A 24,075-nucleotide genomic window follows, 5' to 3' on the forward strand; every position below is an offset into this window, starting at 1 on the left:
CAATAAAAATGGTACCTCATTTTTGTGGATAGGCCTAGTGCCCACGACAGGAAATGCCCCAAAACATTCATTGGACACATCACTACCAAACCCAGACTTTTCTGAAAACTAGACACCAGAGGGAGTCCAGAGAGGGGTGACTTGTGTGAATCCCCCAGTGTTTTCTTACCCAGAATCCTCAGCAAACCTCAAATTTAGCTTTGAAAAAATATCACATTTTCCCCACATTTCTGTGTGGAATCACCGCACAAATTTCCTACTACCCAATGTTCCCCTCAGTGTCCCGATAAAAATGATACCTCACTTATGCAGGTGGACCAAGAGCCTGTGCCACGGAAGAACAAAAAACATGTTGAAATTGAGGGGGGAACCAAAGTGGGTCCAAAAGGGCAGTTTGAAGACAAAAATAATAAACATTTAGGCTGACAAGTGGGGCAGAATTTTTATCAGTATAGATGTAACAGTGCTGGGTGGTAGAAATTTTGTGGATTCCTGCAGATTCCAGAAGGTTCCATCACAAAAAATATGAGAAAAATGTGTGATTTCCAGCAAAGTGGGAGGTTTGCAGGGCATTGCGGGTAAGAAAATTGTGTGGGTGCGTGTGAAGCACACCACCATGGACTCACCCAGATGTTTAGTTTTCAGATGTGTCTAGGTCTCAGACTTTTTTTTACATGGCAGTGTCCCAAAGTCCAAAAAAGTGCAGCCCTCACTATTCCAAGTGGGATGATTTTGAGAGTTAGACAAGCTCTCATGGCCCAAATGTAAAACCAAAACCCAAACTAATCAAATGTCCTCTTGCTTGCCGTTGGGATAAGATCTTTTAGTGTGCGGGGGAGAGCTGAAAGACTGTTACTCCCTTCAGTTGGGGTGGGGGCATATCCATGCCCATACTGGTTGGTAGCCACCACCCCACTATTTTTTTTAATTAATTTCTTGGCATCCAGTAGGCTTTCTGCCCCTTCCACCCCCCAGGGAGTTGATCGGGGGTAAGTGCCCCATCTGCCCACTGGTGGGCAGAACAACTTTGTCCCCATTTATTTGGGGTGGGGGTATGGCCATACTCCCACCCTCTTTTTGAAAAAAATTCTTCCCTGGTGTGTGAAGGGCTTTCTGACCCCCCCCCCCTCCCCCCACCCTCCTTGGGGACAGATAGGCCTAACAAAAATAGACCCATCTGCCCCCAAAAGGGGCAGAAATGTCCAACAGTAATGTGCCCCCATGGGGAGCAACCCTTGCCCATGGGGCTACCCTCCCCCCAAACCAAACACACACACACACCAATCCCCGGTGCCTAAGTGGTTTCTGCCCCCCCTTGGGAGCCAATCGGCCTACTAGAAATAGGCTGATTTGCCCCCAAGGGAGGAAGAAATGGCCTAAAAGAATTTTTCTCCGCAGTGGAGTGACCCTTTCCTAAGGGGTTTTCCCCATCTGTAAAAAATAAAAATAAAATTAAAAAATCCCTGTTGCCTAGGGGTTTCTGCCACACGTGGGGGAAGATCGGTCTAATTAAAATAGGTAGATCTGCCTAAGGGTATGCTCCCCTTTCGTTTAATTGTCATTAAAAAAATCCCAGGTGTCTATTGGTTTCTGCCTCCCTCTGAGGGCACACTGGCCTAACAAAAATAGGCCGGTCTACCCCCCAAGGGGGGCTGAAATGGGCTAAAATACATTTATCCCCCAGGGGAGCGACCCTTGCCCAAGGGGTCGTTCCCCTTCATTGTTTAAAAAAAAAAAAAAACTCCCTGTTTTTATGATCGGGCTGCAGAAATGCTCAGAAAGACATGAAAGGAAAAACGTTTCCTTTCATGTCTCTCTGACCACATCCACCCCCCCCCCGATCGGAAGAGAAATGCAAACATTTCTCTTCCGAACTCTGATGAGGTCAACGCATGATTGTGCGCTGACGTCATCAGACATTACTTAGGGGGAGAGGGGCCAGGCGTAAGGGGAAGCGATTACCCTTCCATCCCTACCTTGCCCAGGAGAGGGGGTGGAAGACACTGGGGGGAGTGCTAGTGCTCCCCCTGTGGGCCGGGTGCAGGACGAGCTGGTCTCGTCCTCAGCACACGGCAACCGTGGCCGAGGGCGAGAACAGCTCGTTCAGGGCACCCGAGGGGTTAAACTGAAAATCAAACCTGCAGAAGCCATTTGGCAGGTTCAGCTCAGCCTCTGGAGCAGGGACGGAAGAGCTATTACTGGAAAGGAAAGACTCTCCGCTCTCTAGGAGCATGATCCATGAGCAGGCATCCACTATGAGCAATAGGGATCAGCTCTCAGCACAAAGCAATGCTTCCTCCAACCTACACCAGTCGTTCTAACCAATATCCCAGTGGAGTGCTTTTTTAATTGAAATTAAGAAGAACAAGCATTTGCAATGCAATAGGTTTCTCATTTACTTGAGTTGGAGCTATTGGCATTGTAAATGCATAACTGGACTTTTTGCCACATTAATTACTCAACCCTGTCACATATTTTGGTCCTTTCTGCCTCATGATTCCAGAGGCCCCGCATAAAACTAAAGGGGTAGCAGACCTACTGGCATATTTTTTTAAACAAGGCCCTTAAAACACAAACTACTTCCAGGTGCAAAACATATTTACTTGGCAGTTGGTACAGGTGACATTGCCCTCGGGACAATGACTAAATAATTGTACTCCAAGAATGCATGCTTACTGGATCATTGTCCCTTTACTGCAGTTTGGGGAGTCTAACAAAACGCCTATGATTTTTCACACGCTTGAGGAGAGCCACCTCACATGATATTAATGTTCCTCAGCCAGTCTTGAACTGAAATATTAGTTATAATAAATTGACCATTGTACAGCATAATCAACTCTAAGCACACCTCAATTTTAGATTTAAAAATACACACACACACATACACACAGCTCAAGTTTCACAGACTCAAACGTGTAGTTCATCTAGTCAGGTTTCTGCTTTGTATTCGCAGCATGTATCATGTTATAAAAATAAAACTACAAGTACCAGAATGAAAAGCTGAAACCTAAACTAAATGAGCACACTGTGTATCAAACTGGGAAAGCTGCATAATTCTAAGAATACTAGTACAAAGGCTGGTTTCCAGCTTGTATCACGTTACAAAAAATAAAACTACAAGTCCTAGAATTAATATGTGAGCGCTAAAGAAGTCATCAGTGTGCATATAATGTAAAAATGTCAAAATAACTCTGGCAATTAAGGTTCTGTCTGGAGAGAGCACACACTTTTGTCTAGTAAAAGCTTAGACTCCGTATAAGGTAGCGCAGAGGGTTAATGTGCCTGCTACAAAGAACGTATTCTAGGCAAATCACAAAGTGCATGTAATGTAAAAATGTCGAAATAAGTCTGGAGATTTATGTTCTTTCGGAAGAAAGAACATACTTTTGTCTAGTGGAAGCTTGGAGTCATCATAAGGTAGCACACAGAGTTAATATGCCTGCTGCAAAGAATGTGTACTAAGCAGATCAGAGTGCATATAATGTAAAAACGATACCACAGATCAAGTTCGCGCTCTGAGCGCCACTAAGTGCAGACAAAAGAAAAAAGTAGTTCACCCACGCTGAAGTATATCAGCAATTGTGCAGTTATTCCTGTAACCGGGTTGGTGTCCAAGGCAATAACCAAACCGCCCCAAGGCGGGACAAGCATAAAGCATTTACCAGTGTCATCAAGTGATTTGTGAAAGGCAAGCCTACAAACGAATGAAAGTGATGGGCGTGAGGTGGGTGTGGTTAAAAGCCCACAATTCTTACAACAGGTCAAAGCGCTTGCATGCTCAACCTAAGTATGGATAGGGGCCTGCCTGTCCTGCCTCTGAGGTGGAACGGGCATTTACATATGGCCCTCGGACAGTTATTATAAAAGGGCGGCAGATGCTTGTGTGATCACTTCTTTAACATGAACCCAGCATTTTGTGTGCAATCACAAAATGCTGGCACTCATTTACATGGCTCCTTGGTCCCATAAAAATGAGGGGAAACTCTGCACCCACGACACATTATGGAGACAAAAACTTGTCAGGACAAGCACTGACTGATATATGTGCCAAATAGAAGTGGCACACGGTCAGTGTGCCGCTCGAGCGTGCATCTTGATAATAAGAACAGGGTCCCTGATACCTCAGATGTTCCTCCTCAGATGGGTGCAGAAACACACTGCACTCACCTTCACAGGGATTTTTTTCCCACCCATCTGATAGAGGCTAGTCTGCCTCAAGGAAGAAAAATAAAAGAGCAGATGTTTAATCTTACACTCCTGTCTTATGCTAATGTACTCTTCTCACTCAGGCGTGAACTGTCAGACTTCATGTCTGTAAGGAAGAGCAGCATTTTTTTTGAGGTGATCAGGCAAATTCTTCTGGTCTGCCAAATGCATACTGTGCTCCTGGTCTGGGTCTTGCGTATCTAATTAAGGGTATGCTGAGGTGTAAACATGTGCAAAATGTGCAATTTGGGCCAAGGATTTTTTTTTTCATTTTTTATTTTGTCTGAATGAGGTGGGAGTTGGCCTGTCTTGGAATAAGCCAAAACCCCCATCCCTGGAGCCCAAATAGCCCTCCTCCCAACTTTCCTGTGCCTAGCACCTGAATAATGCATCCTTCTTTATGGAAGTGAGAGGACATTTCAACCCTTTGGGTGTAGTTTTGACATATGTGCCAAAAAACAGGGGTAAAGCTCTCTATTCTGCCTGAGCTTGGTGGCAGGAAGACTATCAGGTGGTAAAAGTAGGAACAGATGCCAAGCTGTCACAATACAACATTTCATTTTTGACACAAATACCTAGTGGGTTCTCTTCCCCTCAGGGCATGAAGATTGGAGGACAATCCTCTAATGTGCCCCCTAAAGGGGCCGAAAGACTGCCTGGTGTCAGGGGCAGCAGAATGAGCAAGTCCCCCACTCCATTCGGTTTCCCACTCCCCCCCCCCCCCCCCGGTGATCTCTCAGGCATCCTCCCTTCGCAAAAAGGATAGACATACAGGGAGTTAACTCCACAATCCGCCCACTTGGGGGAAAATGGGGACAGAAAGCCCCTAGACAAGCCAGGAAAGGTATTAAGTAAATGTATGAAAAGGAAACTGTCTCCTTGTGGCATTGGGCATCCCCGCAATTCCCCAGGACCCTAACATTATTTCTGCCATTGTCAGGAAGGCAGGCAGAAAGCACATCAGAATACCAGGATCAAAACAAGGCATGGCATCTCATATGTCTTCCCTATCCCACCTACCACCTCTCACCTCACCCTCTTGGCCGGAACAAAGGGAAGCCTACCAAACCTCAATATTTGTGAAATCTAGTTACTTGCGAAGATCCAGGATGGTGTGGCTTGCATTCATCCAGCATGTTCTTTTAACCAGAAAGATGTGCAAATGTCAAACTATGCCTAAAAAAAAACAATTACCTATTTCCATGGGGGGTGGGGAGGAGGAAGTGGGTGGGCCCAATGTTCAAATCCTGGAGTCATCTGACACCAAGGGAACCTTACCAATCATAGCAATTTCTGCAAACTAAAGACCCAGGGAACTACACAAGGTGGTGTACCCTGCATGGATCCCAGCAAGCTTTCTTTTCCTGAATACCCTGCAAATGTCAAAGTACAGTTATAAAATGCAATCTGCCCAACATTTATGTGACAGACATCTTGCGAAAAAGAATTGCAATGCTTTAATCCCACAGGTCTCCAGCCAGTTGTTTTTCTATTGGCGGAGGAGGTGGAGGGGGGGACAAATGCACATGATATGAATGGAATCAAAATGAAGCCATTCGACGACCACACTGACACTACACAGACTTCACATGGTCTAGGTTTTGACCGGTTGCTGTCTGTTAGATAGGTCCACCCATAAATGTGGGGTACTGTGTTTATCAATAGAAGTGTGTAACAGCTTGGTGGTAGGAGTAATGTTGAATTCCACTGATCCCAAAACGTTTCTTCACAGAAATGTGTGGAAAATCTTATTTTGGCTAAAGTTTGATGTTTGCCGTGCATTCTGGATGCAACAATGTGCTGGGATCCCATAAGCTCCACCACCATGGATGCTCTCGGTTGTCTAGTTTTCTGAATACCCAAAATACTATTTTAGGAATGGGACTAGCTAAAAAATTAATTCAGCAACTATTTTTAATAAATATTAAGAAAAAGTAACTTTTAGAAATGTACCTTTTTCCTACCTGAGTATCTGAAGGCTAAATTTGCATTTGTCCTGCCACTTCTATTGGTCAGTCATTAGCATTTGAATATATGTGAAAGCAGTGCAAAGTATTTCCCAGGAACAAAAAAAGAGGCACCTCTGAATAGACAGCAATCACTTCTCAGAACTTGACAGAATATGCAGGGTGGGGCTGTGAGCTTTCTTTCTGACATTATATTGTCAAATCCTGATTAAAGGTCTGCTCGGTTTACATATAACATAAGGGGCACCCTTGAAAGGAAGAGAAACAGGATGCCAAACAATTCTTGTTTATCCTCTGTCTGGATGCGGGAAAGCCATGCTGTGTTCTACTACAGGGAGTGCAGAATTATTAGGCAAATGAGTATTTTGACCACATCATCCTCTTTATGCATGTTGTCTTACTCCAAGCTGTATAGGCTCGAAAGCCTACTACCAATTAAGCATATTAGGTGATGTGCATCTCTGTAATGAGAAGGGGTGTGGTCTAATGACATCAACACCCTATATCAGGTGTGCATAATTATTAGGCAACTTCCTTTCCTTTGGCAAAATGGGTCAAAAGAAGGACTTGACAGGCTCAGAAAAGTCAAAAATAGTGAGATATCTTGCAGAGGGATGCAGCACTCTTAAAATTGCAAAGCTTCTGAAGCGTGATCATCGAACAATCAAGCGTTTCATTCAAAATAGTCAACAGGGTCGCAAGAAGCGTGTGGAAAAACCAAGGCGCAAAATAACTGCCCATGAACTGAGAAAAGTCAAGCGTGCAGCTGCCACGATGCCACTTGCCACCAGTTTGGCCATATTTCAGAGCTGCAACATCACTGGAGTGCCCAAAAGCACAAGGTGTGCAATACTCAGAGACATGGCCAAGGTAAGAAAGGCTGAAAGACGACCACCACTGAACAAGACACACAAGCTGAAACGTCAAGACTGGGCCAAGAAATATCTCAAGACTGATTTTTCTAAGGTTTTATGGACTGATGAAATGAGAGTGAGTCTTGATGGGCCAGATGGATGGGCCCGTGGCTGGATTGGTAAAGGGCAGAGAGCTCCAGTCCGACTCAGACGCCAGCAAGGTGGAGGTGAAGTCAAGCTCAACTCCCAGTCCTACTGCCAGTTCCTGGAAGACACCTTCTTCAAGCAGTGGTACAGGAAGAAGTCTGCATCCTTCAAGAAAAACATGATTTTCATGCAGGACAATGCTCCATCACACGCGTCCAAGTACTCCACAGCGTGGCTGGCAAGAAAGGGTATAAAAGAAGGAAATCTAATGACATGGCCTCCTTGTTCACCTGATCTGAACCCCATTGAGAACCTGTGGTCCATCATCAAATGTGAGATTTACAAGGAGGGAAAACAGTACACCTCTCTGAACAGTGTCTGGGAGGCTGTGGTTGCTGCTGCACGCAATGTTGATGGTGAACAGATCAAAACACTGACAGAATCCATGGATGGCAGGCTTTTGAGTGTCCTTGCAAAGAAAGGTGGCTATATTGGTCACTGATTTGTTTTTGTTTTGTTTTTGAATGTCAGAAATGTATATTTGTGAATGTTGAGATGTTATATTGGTTTCACTGGTAATAATAAATAATTGAAATGGGTATATATTTTTTTTTGTTAAGTTGCCTAATAATTATGCACAGTGATAGTCACCTGCACACACAGATATCCCCCTAACATAGCTAAAACTAAAAACAAACTAAAAACTACTTCCAAAAATATTCAGCTTTGATATTAATGAGTTTTTTGGGTTCATTGAGAACATGGTTGTTGTTCAATAATAAAATTAATCCTCAAAAATACAACTTGCCTAATAATTCTGCACTCCCTGTAGACTTCTGTCGCTTAGTTTATTGGGACTTGTAAGGAAATGCCTCCTTGGCATGGTTACCCCCTGACTTTTTGCCTTTGCTGATGCTATATTTTGAATTGAAAGTGTGCTGAGGCCTGCTAACCAGGCCCCAGCACCAGTGTTCTTTCCCTAACCTGTACTTTTGTTTTCACAATTGGCACACCCTGGCATCCAGATAAGTCCCTTGTAACTGGTACCCCTGGTACCAAGGGCCCTGATGCCAGGGAAGGTCTCTAAGGGCTGCAGCATATCTTATGCCACCCTGGGGACCCCTCACTCAGCACAGACACACTGCTTGCCAGCTTGTGTGTGCTGGTGAGGACAAAACGAGTAAGTCGACATGGCACTCCCCTCAGGGTGCCATGCCAACCTCACACTGCCTATGCAGTATAGATAAGTCACCCCTCTAGCAGGCCTTACAGCCCTAAGGCAGTGTGCACTATACCATAGGTGAGGGCACCAGTGCATGAGCACTGTGCCCCTACAGTGTCTAAGCCAAACCTTAGACATTGTACGTGCAGGGTAGCCATAAGAGTATATGGTCTGGGAGTCTGTCAAACACGAACTCCACAGCACCATAATGGCTACACTGAAAACTGGGAAGTTTGGTATCAAACTTCTCAGCACAATAAATGCACACTGATGCCAGTGTACATTTTATTGTCAAATACACCCCAGAGGGCACCTTAACCAACTACCTGTGTAGGCTGACTGGTTTTAGCAGCCTGCCACACTCGAGACATGTTGCTGGCCACATGGGGAGAGTGCCTTTGTCACTCTGTGGCTAGTAACAAAGCCTGCACTGGGTGGAGATGCTATCACCTCCCCCTTGCAGGAGCTGTAACACCTGGCGGTGAGCCTCAAAGGCTCACCCCCTTTGTTCCAGCGCCACAGGGCATTCCAGCTAGTGGAGTTGCCCGCCCCCTCCGGCCACGGCCCCACTTTTGGCGGCAAGGCCGGAGGAGATAATGAGAAAAACAAGGAGGAGTCACTGACCAGTCAGGACAGCCCCTAAGGCAACCTGAGCTGAAGTGACTCTGACTTTCAGGAATCCTCCATCTTGCAGATGGAGGATCCCCCCAATAGGGATAGGAATGTGAACTCCTACCCTTGGGAGGAGGCACAAAGAGGGTGTAGCCACCCTCAGGACTAGTAGCCATTGGCTACTGCCCTCCCTGACCTAAACACACCCCTAAATTCTGTATTTAGGGGCTCCCCTGAACCTAGGAAATTAGATTCCTGCAACCTAAGAAGAAGAGGACTGCTGAGCTGAAAAACCCTGCAGAGAAGACGGAGACACCAACTGCTTTGGCCCGAGCCCTACCGGCCTGTCTCCCCCCTTCGGAAGAAAACTGCTCCAGCGACGCTTTCCCCAGGACCAGCGACCTCTGAATCCTCAGAGGACTGCCCTGCTCTAAAAGGACCAAGAAACTCCCGAGAACAGCGGCCCTGTTCACCCAAGACTGCAACTTTGTTTCCAAAGCAGCAATTTAAAGACAACAGCATCTCCCGCCAGAAGCGTGAGACTTGCAACTCTGCACCCGGCGACCCCGACTCGACTGGTGGAGAAACAACGCTACAGGGAGGACTCCCCGGCGACTCCGAGACTGTGAGTAACCAAAGTTGCCCCCCCTGAGCCGCCACAGCGACGCCTGCAGAGGGAATCCCGAGGCTCCCCCTGACCGCGACTGCCTGACTCTCAGATCCCGACGCCTGGAAAAGACCCTGCACCCGCAGCCCCCAGGACCTGAAGGATCGGAACTCCAGTGCAGGAGTGACCCCCAGGAGGCCCTCTCCCTTGCCCAGGTGGTGGCTACCCCCAGGAGCCCCCCCCCCTTGCCTGCATCGCTGAAGAGACCCCTTGGTCTCCCATTGATTCCTATTACAAACCCGACGCTTGTTTGCACACTGCACCCGGCCGTCCGCACTGCTGAGGGTGTACTTTTTGTGTGGACTCGTGTCCCCCCCGGTGCCCTACAAAACTCCCCTGGTCTGCCCTCCGAAGACGCGGGTACTTACCTACTGGCAGACTGGAACCGGGGCACCCCCTTCTCCATTTAAGCCTATGCGTTTTGGGCACCACTTTGAACTCTGCACCTGACCGGCCCTGAGCTGCTGGTGTGGTAACTTTGGGGTTGCTCTGAACCCCCAACGGTGGGCTACCTTGGACCCCAATTTGAACCCCGTAGGTGGTTTCCTTACCTGCAAGAACTAACAATAACTTACCTCCTTTAGGAACTGTGAAAATTGCACTGTGTTTTATTTGAAAAGTATATATGCTATTGTGATTATTGTGATTATTCAAAGTTCCTAAAGTACTTACCTGCAATACCTTTCATGCAAAGTATTACATGTAGAATTTGAACCTGTGGTTCTTAAAATAAACTAAGAAAAGATATTTTTCTATACAAAAACCTATTGGCCTGGAATTGTCTCTGAGTGTGTGTTCCTCATTTATTGCCTGTGTGTATGTACAACAAATGCTTAACACTACTCCTTTGATAAGCATACTGCTCGACCACACTACCACAAAATAGAGCATTAGTATTATCTCTTTTTGACACTATCTTACCTCTAAGGGGAACCCTTGGACTCTGTGCATACTATTCCTTACTTTGAAATAGTGCATACAGAGCCAACTTCCTACAGGACTACAGTGACTGCCCCAAAGTGGACTTTAGTGTTAGATTTAGGAGGGTCTTAGGAATACCACAGTACACTCCCCACACACTCCCAACCTTAAGAGACCAAGTTTAGTGTGGCTAAAGAAGACATTAGGATTTTTACAGTACACTTCCAACATATACCCCCAACGTACAAGTTTAGTGTGCCTGAAGATGTTTGTCATCTTAAAAATGTCCAAAGTGGGAAGGGCTGGCCCTAGGAACTTTTATCTCATTCATTTGGGCGTGTCCATGAGTCATTTTCACCCACTAGTTCATGCCAGGCATAACTGTGGCACCTCTAGGCACCCACTTCATAACACTCCTTTCCTGGACCTGAGGAAGATACGCAAAGGACTGAACCTGCAGTCTGTGACATAGGAGCCCTGGAGCACAAGACCTGGTCTCTTGTGCACCCAGGACAAGGAAGTGGACTCCAAAGGTCATAAGGCTGACCTATTGAAGCTACAGGGGTAAAGCAAGCTACAATAGGCCTTTTTCAGCAACTTCCCAGTTGCATGTTTGCCCTCATTGAAATTTTATCATTTTGGTGTCATTCTGATTAGTAAATTTTACTAAGTGTTTCTAAATTGATTTGGGATTTTCATTGTTTTGCATCATCCTAATTACTGTTTTGGTACTGCATAAAGACTTTACACATTGCCCTAAGTTGTTAAGCCTGTCTGCTCTGTGCCACAGCTACCGCAGGGTTGAGCTCAGAATAATTAAATGACTTTAAGGGGTCGCCCTGACAACAGTTGGGATTATTCCTTACGATGGTTAGTCTCTCACCCCAATTAATAATCCCAATTCTTAGGGTTATCCACTGAATCCAGGGTACCTTTAAAATCTACGGTATGCAAGAAAAAACTAAGCAAATTCAGCAAGGATATTTTTGTGGGAAAGAAATCTGCAGGCATAAGCAAGGCCTGCCCCCCAAAAAAGGCTTTGCAATTTAGAGGGAAAGGTCCACAGTGGTTAACCCCTGGGTGCTCAGGACGAGCTGGTCTCGCCCTCAGCCATGGTTGCCCGGTCCCAAGGACGAGACCAGTTTGTCCTGCTATGGGCCCTCCCAATGGCCAAGCACCCCCTCCCCTGGTCAGGGATGGAAGGGGAATCGGTTCCCCTTCCACCCCGCCCCCCCAGTCCCCACTGTGGCGTCTGACGTCATTAGAGGCCTACCCCGCGGTTGGAGGAGAATTGCAAAAGCATTTCTCCTCCGAGCACGTGGAGGGGGTGAGAGAGGCATGAAAGGAGAGGAAAGGCCTAGCAGAAACCATTAGACTCCAGGGATTTATTTATTTTTGCTTATCTTTATAAGGGGGGCGACCCCTATTGTAATTAGGCCGATCTGCCCCCCCGTAGGGGGGGGGGGGGGATTGGGGGGCAGAAACCTCTAGGCACCAGGGATCATTTAATTATTATTATTTTTTTAGACATGGGGAGCGACCCCTTAGCAAAGAGTTGCTCCCTTGGGGCAGTGCGGCCTATTTTTATTAGGCCAATCTGCCCCCAAGGGGGGCAGAAACCACTAGACAACAGGGATTTTTATTTTATGGCGTCAATGTCATGCAAGTGGAGCGACCCTTAGTAAAGGGTCGCTCCCCTGGGGGGAAAAATCTTTTTAGGCCATTTCTGCACCACTTGGGGGCACATCGGCCTATTTTTATTAGGCCAATCTGCCCCCAAGGGGGGCAGAAACCACTAGACACCAAAGATTATTTTATGGCGTCAATTTTACGCAAGGGGAGCGACCCCTTGGGCAAGGGTCCCTCCGAATGGAGGCACATTACTGTTGGCTATATCTGCCTCCTTGGGAGCAGAGCGCCCTATTTTTGGAAGGCCCATCTGGCCCCAAGGGGGCAGAAACCCACCAGAGACCAGGGAATATTTTTTTTTAAAACCTCAGGTAAACGGAGCCACAGTTCTGCCCACCGGTGGGCAGATGGAGTAATTACCCCCAATTCACACCCCGGGTGGGCAGAAAGCCTACTAGAAGCCATGGAGTAAAAACAAAAGTGAAGGTGTTAACAGTCTTTCAGCTCTCCCCCGCACGCTAAAACAACTTATCCCACGGCAAGCAAGAGGACATTTGATTGTTTTAGGTTTTGGTTTCACATTTGGGCCATGAGGGCCTGTCTAACTCTCAAAATTGTCACACTTGGAATGGTGAGGGCTCCACGTTTTGGACTTTGGGACACTGCCATGTGGAAAAATCCACAAGACCTAGACACATCTGAAAACTAAACATCTGGGTGAGTCCAGGGTTGTGTGATTCACATGCACCCCGCATCATTTTCTTACCCACAATGCCCTGCAAACCTCCAACTTTACTGGAAATCATACATTTTCTCCACATTTTTGTGATGGAACATTCCGGAATCTGCAGGAATCCACAAAATTTCTACCACCCTGCAATGTTGCATCTATACTAATAAGAATTCTGCCCCACTTGACAGCCTAAAAATGTTTTTGTTTTTTTTAAACTGCCCTTTTGGACCCACTTTGGTTCCTCCACAATTTCAACATGTTTTTGGCTCTTGCCACACCTATACAAGTGAGGTATCATTTTTATCGGGAGAAGGAGGGGATCGTTGGGTGGTAGGAAATTTGTCCCGGTGCAGTGATCTCACAAAGAAATATGGGGAAAATTTGATTTTTTTTTAGCTAAATTTGAGGTTTGCTGAGGATTCTAGGTAGGAAAATACTGGGGGGCCACGCAAGTCACACCTCCATGGACTCCCTCAGTTGTCTAGTTTTCAGAAATGTTTGGGTTTGGTAGGTTTCCCTATATGGCTGCTGTGCCCAGGACCAAAAACGCAGGCGCCCCTCCGCAAAAACAGGTCGTTTTGCATTTGATATTTTTGATGTGTCTAAGTAGTGTGTTGGGGCATTTCCTTTTGCGGGCACTAGGCCTACCCACACAAGTGAGCTACCTTTTTATTGGGGAACGCTGGGTGGAAGGAAATTTGTGGCTCCTCATGTTTCAGAACTTTCTGTCACCAAAGTAGGAGGAAAAGGAGTTTTTTTTTTTTGCCAATTTGTGAGGTTTGCAAAGGATTTTGGGTAATAGAACCTAGTGTGAGCCCCACAAGTCACCCCATCTTGGATTCCCCTAGGTATCTAGTTTTAAAAAATGCACAGGTTTGGTAGGTTTCCCTAGCTCAGCCGGCACCTAGAGGCCAAAATCCACAGGTAGGCACTTTGCAAAAAACAGGTCAGATTTCAATATAAAAATGTGATGTGTCCATGTTGCGTTTCGTGTCGCGGGCATTAGGCCGACTCACACAAGTGAGGTACCATTTTTATCGTGAGGCTTAGGGGAAACACAGAATAGCAGAACAAGTGTTATTGCCCCTTGTCTTTCTCTACATGTTTTCCTTTCTAAATGCAAGGCAGTGTGTAAAAAAGACGTCTATTTGAGAAATGCCCTATAATTCACATGCTAGTATGGGGACCCCGGAATTCAGAAATATGCAAATAACCACTGCTTCTCAACACCTTATCTTGTGCCCATTTTGGAAATACAAGGGTTTCCATGATACCTATTTTTCAGTCTTTATATTTCACCAAATAAATTGCTGTATACCCGGTAGACAATGAAAACCCATTGCAAGGTGCAGCTCATTTACTGGTTCTGGGTACCGAGGGTTCTTGATGAACCTACAAGCCCAATATATCTCTGCAACCAGAAGAGTCTAGCAGATGTAACAGTATATTGTTTTCAAAAATCTGACATCGCAGGAAAAGGTTACAGAGTAAAACGTGGAGAAAAATGGCTGTTTTTTTCAGCTCAATTTCAATATTTTGTTTTATTTCAGCTGTTTTTTTCTGTAGGAAAACCTTGTAGGATCTACACAAATGGCCACTTGCTGAACTCAGAATGTTGTCTACTTTTCAGAAATATTTAGCTTTCCGGGATCCAGCATTGGTTTCACACCCATTTCTGTCACTTTCGCTGTATTTTGGCTAATTTCTAGGTCTCCTTCAGGGGAACCCACAAACTCTAGGTACCTCTAGAATCCCTAGGATGTTGGAAAAAAGGAAGCAAATTTGGCGTGGGTAGCTTATGTGGACAAAAAGTTATGAGTGTCTAAGCGCAAACTTCCCCAAATAGCCAAAAAAAGGCCTGGCACCGGAGGGGGAAAAGGCCTGGCAGCGAAGGGGTTAATAATGATGTGTTGTTAAGCCCAGTTTATTTTACTGGTATCAATTTTGTGGATTAGGAGCATTGTATTTGGGGTTCAAATTATGGTTGCATGGTAGAGACAGAACATGGTTTGATCACCTAACCAGGCCCTCCTCACAAACCCCTGTGCAGCCAACCTGTCATCAAACAGACTTTGTTAATGAAAAGCAAGGGATGGCTGCAGACTGAAAGCCTAACCTACTGCACACCTAAGCCATTTTCTGTTTTGTATTCATACAGCAGAACAAATCGCACTCTGTACTGAGGGTACTGATCTGCGGCCATGTTCTTTGACATCCTCTGTCTCTGTCACTGAAGCAGAAGCACATTGACTTCATGTATGTACAGGGCTCTGGGACCAGGGCCACACCTGAAATCAAGTTGTTCAACTGTCCCAATGCCACCACCCAGCTGTGCACAGCCTTTGGCTACATACACTGGGTTGCGGACACACAGCCTGGCCTCTGGCCATACCTTGAGACACCTGCTGTCCACAGTGCTCACACTTAATAGTCCTGCATAGTTATATTTTAAGATAGTTTATACATGCTAACATTAGGAAATGGAAAGGAGAGAGGTTTTTCCAACCTAAATCAAGGGAATTCATTTTCTCCAATGTATCGAAAGGGGGTAATTTCAGGAGGTAGAAATCTATCAAAGCCAATTGTGGCATAAAAAACTGAATTCTCCTGCTAAATTAGATATGTTGGCATGTATGATATTTTAAGTTTTGTTTCAGGATTTGCAAAGAAAAAAAAACATACGCTAACTCTAAAATCCCAAATGGACGAACAGGAGAAATGTGCCATCTTCCACTAAGAAGTATTTATTTTCCTGGAGGACTTGAGGATCTGAATCTACAAAATAATGGTATAGCCAGCACTAATTTTAACCATTCGAAGTTACTACAACCACTGAAAAGATATACACCATTGAATGGCAGAGAATTTCGGAGTGAAGTTCTAGATGCATGCTATGTTTGGTTTACTTCAGTACAGATGGTTTGATAATACAATGGGTAACGTTTGCTTCTTATGAGAGTTAAAATGGAATATGCTCTAAATATGAAACAGCTTTTAATCCCCTCCTTCACAACAGACCTCCATGAAACATAACATGCAAAAAAGTAATCCCTTGACTTATTTGATTAAACGGTTTTGCACCAATGTTATCAGCAAATCAAAAAGCACATTTCAATAGAAATTGAGACCTATCCATAGCTACCCAGTCACTAACACCAAGATGTTCATTATTTGACCTTCATCTTGTTATCAAGTCCTAACAGCAGATAAATCTAACTTCAAATGACACATACATTCCACCTTATTGTCCGCTGTTAATGAAGAAACAGCCAGCTTTCATTAGCCTTATGTGAAGGCTAGGTGCGCATAATGCTTTTAGTCAAGAATTTAATTAGAATTGGATGCTGCTAAATAAGAGCAGGTGGTTACTTAAACATCACTAGGAGTACCACCTGTGTATAAAATTGTAAACGTTGACAGCTTTGTCTGTGCATTAAGGTTTGCGATAAGACATCATGCATAGATCACAGATAAGTACTCTGTTGCTCATCAGTCTGGCAGGATTACAAAGCCAGTCCTAAAAATATGAAGTCTATCACTCCGTAGCAAAAATTATTCTTTACAAAGAGAGATCAAGAAGGATGAAATCAACCCTACTATAAGTATTTGTGAGGTAGCGTTCCATTCCTGTATACATTTAGACCCTGCAGGTTGTGAAGCCACTTGTCACCAGTGGTATTAGACCACCAGTCAAGTATACTGAACAGTGCAGTTACATTTGATTAAGGTGCTAAAGATATATAGGAGGGACAAATGTGACACTGTGGGCCAATGCAGACCTTCCATCTTTTATAGTACATGTAACTGGCAAGTTCACTTTGCAGTCAACTGCCCCAGGATTTGCAAGTAGAACCATTTTAATTATTTATCTGTGGACTCAGGAGGGTTTGTAACTGCAGTTTGTGTTTGGTCTGGCACTATGAAATCAATAAGGATCACAACAGGCTCACTGTGTTCTGCACTGAGACTTGACAAAAAATAGAATTTTGACTTAAACTACCAGACAGACTTAGGCCTTTAAAATGCCCAGGGAAATTTGCCCACAGGAGAAACAAATGTTTACTCCCTGGTATAGCCAGTGCCTACCATGAATCGAAATACCTCCCTCGTGGACCCTGCAAAGTATAGGCTGATTGCCCTTATGGACATAGAAGCAAGGTTTTCTGCAATTCTACTCCCTCAATACCTGGAAACATGGCCAGAAAAAAAATCAGGAAAGGTTTCAGCAAATGAAATGTGCTTGCTCCAGAAAAGTTGAACTATCACTACTAACCTCCTAATCTTGCCAATTTTAATTGATAGGAGTCAAAGTCATAAACACCACTCTTCGCTTTTGAGGAACTAAAACCCACCAACAAGGCATCAAGGTAAGCCCTATGGTCAAAACTGAAGAAGTGGGGTATTTCACCAAAGGTTCTACGTGCAAATGAATTCCTGTACTCAAACACCTTGGTAAGCATAAAGTTGGGAGAGGGAAAAGGAACATGAAGGAGAATATTTTTTTTTTTTAAAAAGGTTAAAGCAAGGATGTATTTTGCATCCCCCTGCTCTTTAATTTATATACAGCTGATTTAAATAATGCACTTAACCCAGAAATTCCCACCCTCCCTTGACTAGATTTCCAGCTGATTTCAAGTCCACAATACGCGGATGATATTTTTTATTGAGCAAAACTCTTATTGGCCTACAGAGATTAATGACTCCTTTTGCAACCTATACCAAAACAAACGGAATGGAATTAACATCAAAAAGACAAACAGGTTGTCTTTTGGCACCAATTTCAAAAGAGGTGGCAGGTGATATTTCGATAAGAAAATTGCAGTTACCACTGCGTACACCTATCTTGGAGTGTCTTACTAACATAGAGAATTTCAAAGATGACCTCCAGTTTTAAGACCAAAGGCACAATCCTTGACAACTGTGTTTTGATCTCTGCAAAACAAATCCATTATTGGCACCCCTCCTTAAAGTTATAAAAAGTTAACTTGTACCCACGCTCAACTATGGATACTAACTTCTGTGGGGGAGAGATGCTAAGATGCTAAATAAGCTACAAGAATATTTATACATGCATATTTATACATACATCTATGCTTAAAAAAAAAATCACAAACACACATTCGTTTAGAGTTTGGTCTTGTAAAACAACAACTAAACAGGAGGTATTTGCCAACATCTGCAAGAAACTGTGCGAGGATTCAAAACACATCAAGTAACCAAATCAGAGCTGTAATTCTGAGTGATTAATGACAATCCTTACTGTGCACAGCTTTGGACACATTGAAACTTAACAAATTTTGGAAATCACCAGCTACTGTAACAGTGTTTTAAAAACTAGTAAATTAATCTTTAAGAATACAATTCATTTGCAAGACAAAGATAAATTTGCCAGTAATTCCCATGCCCGTGCAGTGATTATTTCACACCATTAACAAATTCAACAGCAATATCTGAAAGCTAACTTTGCCACATTTAGAACTAAAGTTTATGTCTTACAGAATGGGCAGTTTCTCTACAAAAGAATGAACTCCAAAATACAGAAGGGTCTGGTACAATTCAAAATGCAGGCTCGGGTTATAAAAAGGAAAACATTTTACACATATTGTGTTTATGCCTAGCCTTAATAGTGCCTCAAAGAAAGCTTATATGTTCAAGCGTTGATCATCTGCATATAATAATCTGCAGGCAAGACCTAATCCAGAGCCAGAACGGCCAGGAAAAGTGCAAATTAGTGAAATGTATTTATCACACTTCACTTATGCTGGCATTAAAACTGATAATTTCAACTCCATAATGCCAATATATAGAGCTTTACTGTGCATAATCTGTTTTAAAGAAAGTATTGCTTTTACGTATTCAGTATATGATGGATTTCTAACACTGCATAGGAATTCATGTTTTTAAATTGTTCTAAACATGTACATTTGGTTTTTTTTATTCTCTTCTGTTTAATTATGTGTTTTCTTTTTTTATTTAACTACGCAATAAAAAAATTACTTTTATGTCCACTCAATAGGCATGTTCTTGAAAAATAAAAAAACACAAGACCTGGATACTAAAAAATATATGTATTTTTGTTCATATATATTTACAATCATAAAGAAGGGATATTGATCTCTTCCACATATTGGTGTTGGCTGCCTCCATGTTATATCCCCAGTGAGTTGATTAATGTTGAAAGTACCTCTTTTAGAAGCATGGAGCTGCCAGAAGTTTTGACAAAATCTGATAAATGTCATTAAGGTTTGCAAAAGATCCAATACTGTAACATTAATGGGATCATAAAAGTGCACAACCCAAATATTTAAGCAATGCACACATTGCAAATGCCAATTTGATACTGCAAGGAAGTATGTTATATGTTATAGTAAGAAGGAAATTGAGAAGAATTCCTCTACAGCTGAATAGCAATGTTTGGAACACGTAAGAAAGACCGTATTAAGGTGCATTCGCGACAATTAAGCTCATACAAACATTTTATTCAACAACTGAAAAGTGGGTCCTGGATTAGCACCTTTAAGTTATAGATTAACATGGGTTTATGGTCACCAAAAATATTGGAGAAAGTATACCAGCCTTTGACAGAATCTTGAATTAAAAGTCTGAAAATGAAGGTACAAGAACAATCTGATACAGACTGCAACAATGTACAGATTTTAAAAGAAACATTGAAAGATTCCTTAAAATGTGTCACATGGTCTGATGGTGTCGAGCACTACGTGGCGTTTAAACCTGTTCACCTCCTCTCCGTGCCCTCTCTGCAGAATTGACCTCCTTAAAATGTCATCTTTGTCTACCTCTATTTCTCTGTCTAATCTTCATAAACATTAGAGCTAAGAAGGATTGCTAGCTTGTAAGTTAGCTCATAATATCTGTTTACAAGCGTTAGTATGAAACCGTCAACAAGAATAATGTTTTCTATTTGAAATTACTCTAACATATTGTTACTGAATTTTTTTTAGCCACTAAAACCCATCACCAGTAGCAGGATTCTCTACCAGGAAAATAAAGGAAAAGTTCCACCACATTTGGAAAAAGTCCTCTCCAAACGGCCTGCTTGGAGACATTAGCTACTTAGGAGTTCTACAAATCCTAATTACATTTTCATTAAAAAAAAAAGAGAGACAAATGGGCTTTCAGAAACAAATGATATCAAAGCTGTTTACTAAAAGTTATAAATAACTTTGCATTTCTTTGAAAAAGCCCAACATTTTCTCACGTGATAAACAGTAAGAAATATGTCCAAAGCGCCTAACTTCAGAGAAAGACACGAAAACAATATTTTAACAATAGAAACTATTACAAAACCGCTGAATGACTTACATTTTACAAAAAAGGAGGTTGTATTTTCAGGATATATGGAAGTGATAGAAAAAAAAGGGGATATTTGAAAAATTATATGGTTTACAACCTTTTCAAGCCAAAATAAAAGTTTCACAATTCTCACTCCATATTAGGAAACTTCAAACACAATGTGTATTTCTGTCAACACCTCCACCGCACAGGTCCCATTCTAAAAATAGTTGACACTCAATTAGTGGTAGGCACCGCCCTTCAACTCAGTCAGTGGTGTATGATTTCACCGATTACACTTCTACATATGCCATTTATTAGAATGTTTAAAATAAACTCCTTACCCATCAGATTCCAGTCGTGAAGTTCTAAAATATCCTTAAATAAGTATGAAGAAAATAAGTCCAGCCCTTTTAAACAAAAATTCTGTGGAAAGACGAAACAAATATGAACATTTTTTCGAGTACTCTAGAGAATACTCATTTCACAACATAGTTTTCATCAAAACAAGAATTCAAGCACCTTTTCAAGTTCTCTCAGGCATGATATGTGAAACGTTCACTGTATTTAAAACTCTGATTACATTTTATGGTGTTAATGCATATGGATGACATGAAAAACAGACTGATACCTAAAAACAGTGTTTGCATAGATAATTGCAACTTTAGTTTATTTTGAAAAGATTCAAAAGGGTGTTTAATAGGAACGGAGCTCACAATATCCCACACCGAATCTCAAAGACCAAACAAAGTCTCCACGGTGCTTCTGAATGGAGGACCCACCCTACTCCTCCACAAAATTTCTCTCAAGAGGTAACATCCATACGCAATCCAAGGCACTTGTGTCAAATAAATGTAACCATTTTCCGTATCTCTGTGTTCAGTGTATTATTGGATGTATTCTTCAGTTCCAACCAATCCAGCCAACATGTGTTTCGTCATGTGAATAATACTCGCTTTGAATTCATTAAGGCTTAATTCAAAGTCTCAGAGAAATAATCTTCACAAAATTTTCTAAAAGTCCTCATAATCTTCTGGTGATAATTTGTGTCTTTGTGTAATGCACTGCTCCGAGCACACTCTAATGAATTTCCATGCTTCATCTCATTCAGTTATCGGTGTCACGCTATACTAGCATATTAAATCAGCAGACCACAAAGCATGTTCGCCTTTTTTTTTCTCCCTGTGTTCAGCAAATCTACTTGTTTTTATTGGATGTATTCTTCAGTTCCAAGCAATCCAGCCAACACGTGTTTCGTCATGCGAACAATACTTGCTTTGACTTCATCAAGGCTGTAAATCAACATGAACCCATTAAATTCCCCACCATAGTTGAGTATCATGATAAAAACACCAATCTCCCTTCAAAAATGGTCAAAAACCCATCGTGGTTATTTGATATTAAAGAATCGATAACCATGCCTCTACCAAAAATCCAGAACAAAAAGTGCAAGTGACGTTAGAAGAACCAGCATACATTGGTGGGTGGTGTATAATAAAAGTAAAATATTCCTATAGTGTCAATGAAGAGAAACACTAGTTTATACTGACCAATTCCAATATCCCAAACGTGCTGCATCCATGAAAGTATACTGCCCATACAAGTCCAATCACCTAATGTACAGTGATAAGAGTATAGTCCACACAAATTCTAACTATGATCCGTAGGCTACTACTTGCCTTAATTCAAAGTCTCAGAGAAATAATCTTCCCAAAATGTTCTAAACATCCTCAATCTTCCTGCAGGACAAAAATAAATAACAGTTCCACTATTTCAAATGAGTAATACTGTTTGCGTGTAGCAAAAGTGTAGAAAAACCTAGAGCCACACGTTTTTCCCTTACCGGTGATAATTTGTGTCTTTGTGTAATGCACTGCTCCGAGCGCTCTCTTATGAATTTCCATGCTTCGTCTCATTCATTATCTAACAAAAATAAATCAATAACTAAACCATTGTTACGTCTAAACTCTATTAGAAAATACAAAAAACTATTACTATATTAGGAAAAGGGCACCGCCCAAACCGTACTAACCGGTGTCACGCTATATTAGCGTATTAAATCAGCGTACTACAAAGCGTGTTCGCCTCGAATCGTCTAACCTGACTCCATCTTAATCTTGGCTATAAATATGCCACAAAATAAACATAGAAAACGGACCAGAAGATCTACAAGCGACCCCCATCATGAGAGTATGATCAAATTGTATTCTATGATGCAGTAGTTGCGATTGATGTATTCACCTGCAAAAAATTGAAGTAGCAAGTGTAAATAGTGTAAATAGTGTAAATTCCCAGTAATGTATTGATATAAAGGACGTCAAAAAAATAGACAAGAATAAATTAAAGTATGAACCAAAAAACATCTCCTATTACTAAAGAACATACTGTACAATAATGCGGCGTCCGCTGGATTAAAATTTGTGATTATCCAATATCAAAAATGAGCAATGCGCGTTTCATCAGTTCACAACTTGCTCGCAAATATCTATGATAAATGTAGCATGCAAGCAAAAAATTTAACTAAAAACCAACAAGTCTTATGTACGTCTAATTGTAAAGGCCTCAAGAAATAAAACAGAGACCAATCACGTAAATTTGTACATAGGTTCAAAATAATCTGCGACCTATTTATCATAAAATGTTACATGCGTGTACCCCCATCAAATATGGAAACAGCACGTCTGGAAACTCTATTCATTATAATTAATAACATTTAGAGCAATCTGCAAGATTATACAGTAAATTCTGCTAGTGTTTTCCTTCATCTATGTGTATTATTCTAGTTAACTCACATTCAAAGATTGTTATGTCATTATAATCTATCTTGTTCTCTCCGAGAGATTTCATAAATCAATATATCCAATGCCCACTGATCTGGTGACTCATTCTCCCAAATAAAATTCTAATTCATGATAAGTATTTAGGGCCTTGTCTACTGCTCTTAATCTTAAAATCCAAATACATTAGCTGTTTCTCAGATGTAATTCTCTGTTGCCACCCCGGGAGTCTTTTTGAACTTGTTGTAAAACAAAAAAATTCAAAGTTTTTAATAAGTCCCTGCCTCGGACTTTTGTCTCATATGTACAACAAAGTGTTGTCTTGTCTCAAGGCTCTGAAATGTTCACTGATCCTTAGTCTTAGGAATCTGATAGTGACGTTTCGAGGCGAATACGCTTCGTGGTGCGCTGATTTAATATGCTAATATAGCGTGACACTGATAACAGAATGAGACGAAGCATGGAAATTCATTACAGAGTGCTCGGAGCAGTGCATTACACAAATACACAAATTATCACGTGAAGATTATGAGGATGTTTATAAAGGTTTGGTAAGATTATTTCTCTGAGACTTTGAATTAAGCCTTGATGAAGTCAAAGCGAGTATTGTTTGCATGAAGAAACACATGTTGGCTGGATTGGTTGGAACTGAAGAATACATCCAATAAAAACAAGAGGATTTGATGAACACAGAGATACGGACAATGGTTACATCTAGTTTATTATGAATTAGCTTTAATTCCCTGGCTTCATTGCCATTGTTGCAAGCCTCATTTTCAGGTTGAGCTTAGACAGTGCCTGTGCTGTCACTTAGCCACATGTTGTAGATGGTTAGTAAAGTTCAGCTCCATCCAGTCATTGTGATTTGTGTATGCCAGTGTCCTTTAAAAATCCTTGCTTGCTACTGTGTTATCTTATCCTTTGTCCCACCTTTTTTCTTTTTTGTCTCCTCCCTGGAGATCAGACTAACTACTATCTAAATACACTGCTCACCATTTTAAGATGTGTTCAGGGAATACTTTGATGTTTCATCTGGAGCAGTGGAGA

General features: G+C 42.4%; 1 protein-coding gene across 4 annotated transcripts in view; it reads right to left on the bottom strand.

Moving 5' to 3' along the window:
• DROSHA (drosha ribonuclease III) overlaps window positions 1-24,075 on the bottom strand; it is a 608,989-nt gene that overhangs the window by 305,320 nt on the left and 279,594 nt on the right. For all 4 annotated transcript variants that reach the window (XM_069218569.1, XM_069218578.1, XM_069218550.1 and 1 more), the window contains exon 11: window positions 20,596-20,677. In XM_069218569.1, the coding sequence (XP_069074670.1) occupies window positions 20,596-20,677 (82 nt within the window). The remainder of the gene's footprint in view (window positions 1-20,595; window positions 20,678-24,075) is intronic.

Source organism: Pleurodeles waltl, chromosome 2_1, assembly GCF_031143425.1.
Source record: "Pleurodeles waltl isolate 20211129_DDA chromosome 2_1, aPleWal1.hap1.20221129, whole genome shotgun sequence".
Classification (NCBI taxonomy): domain Eukaryota; kingdom Metazoa; phylum Chordata; class Amphibia; order Caudata; family Salamandridae; genus Pleurodeles; species Pleurodeles waltl.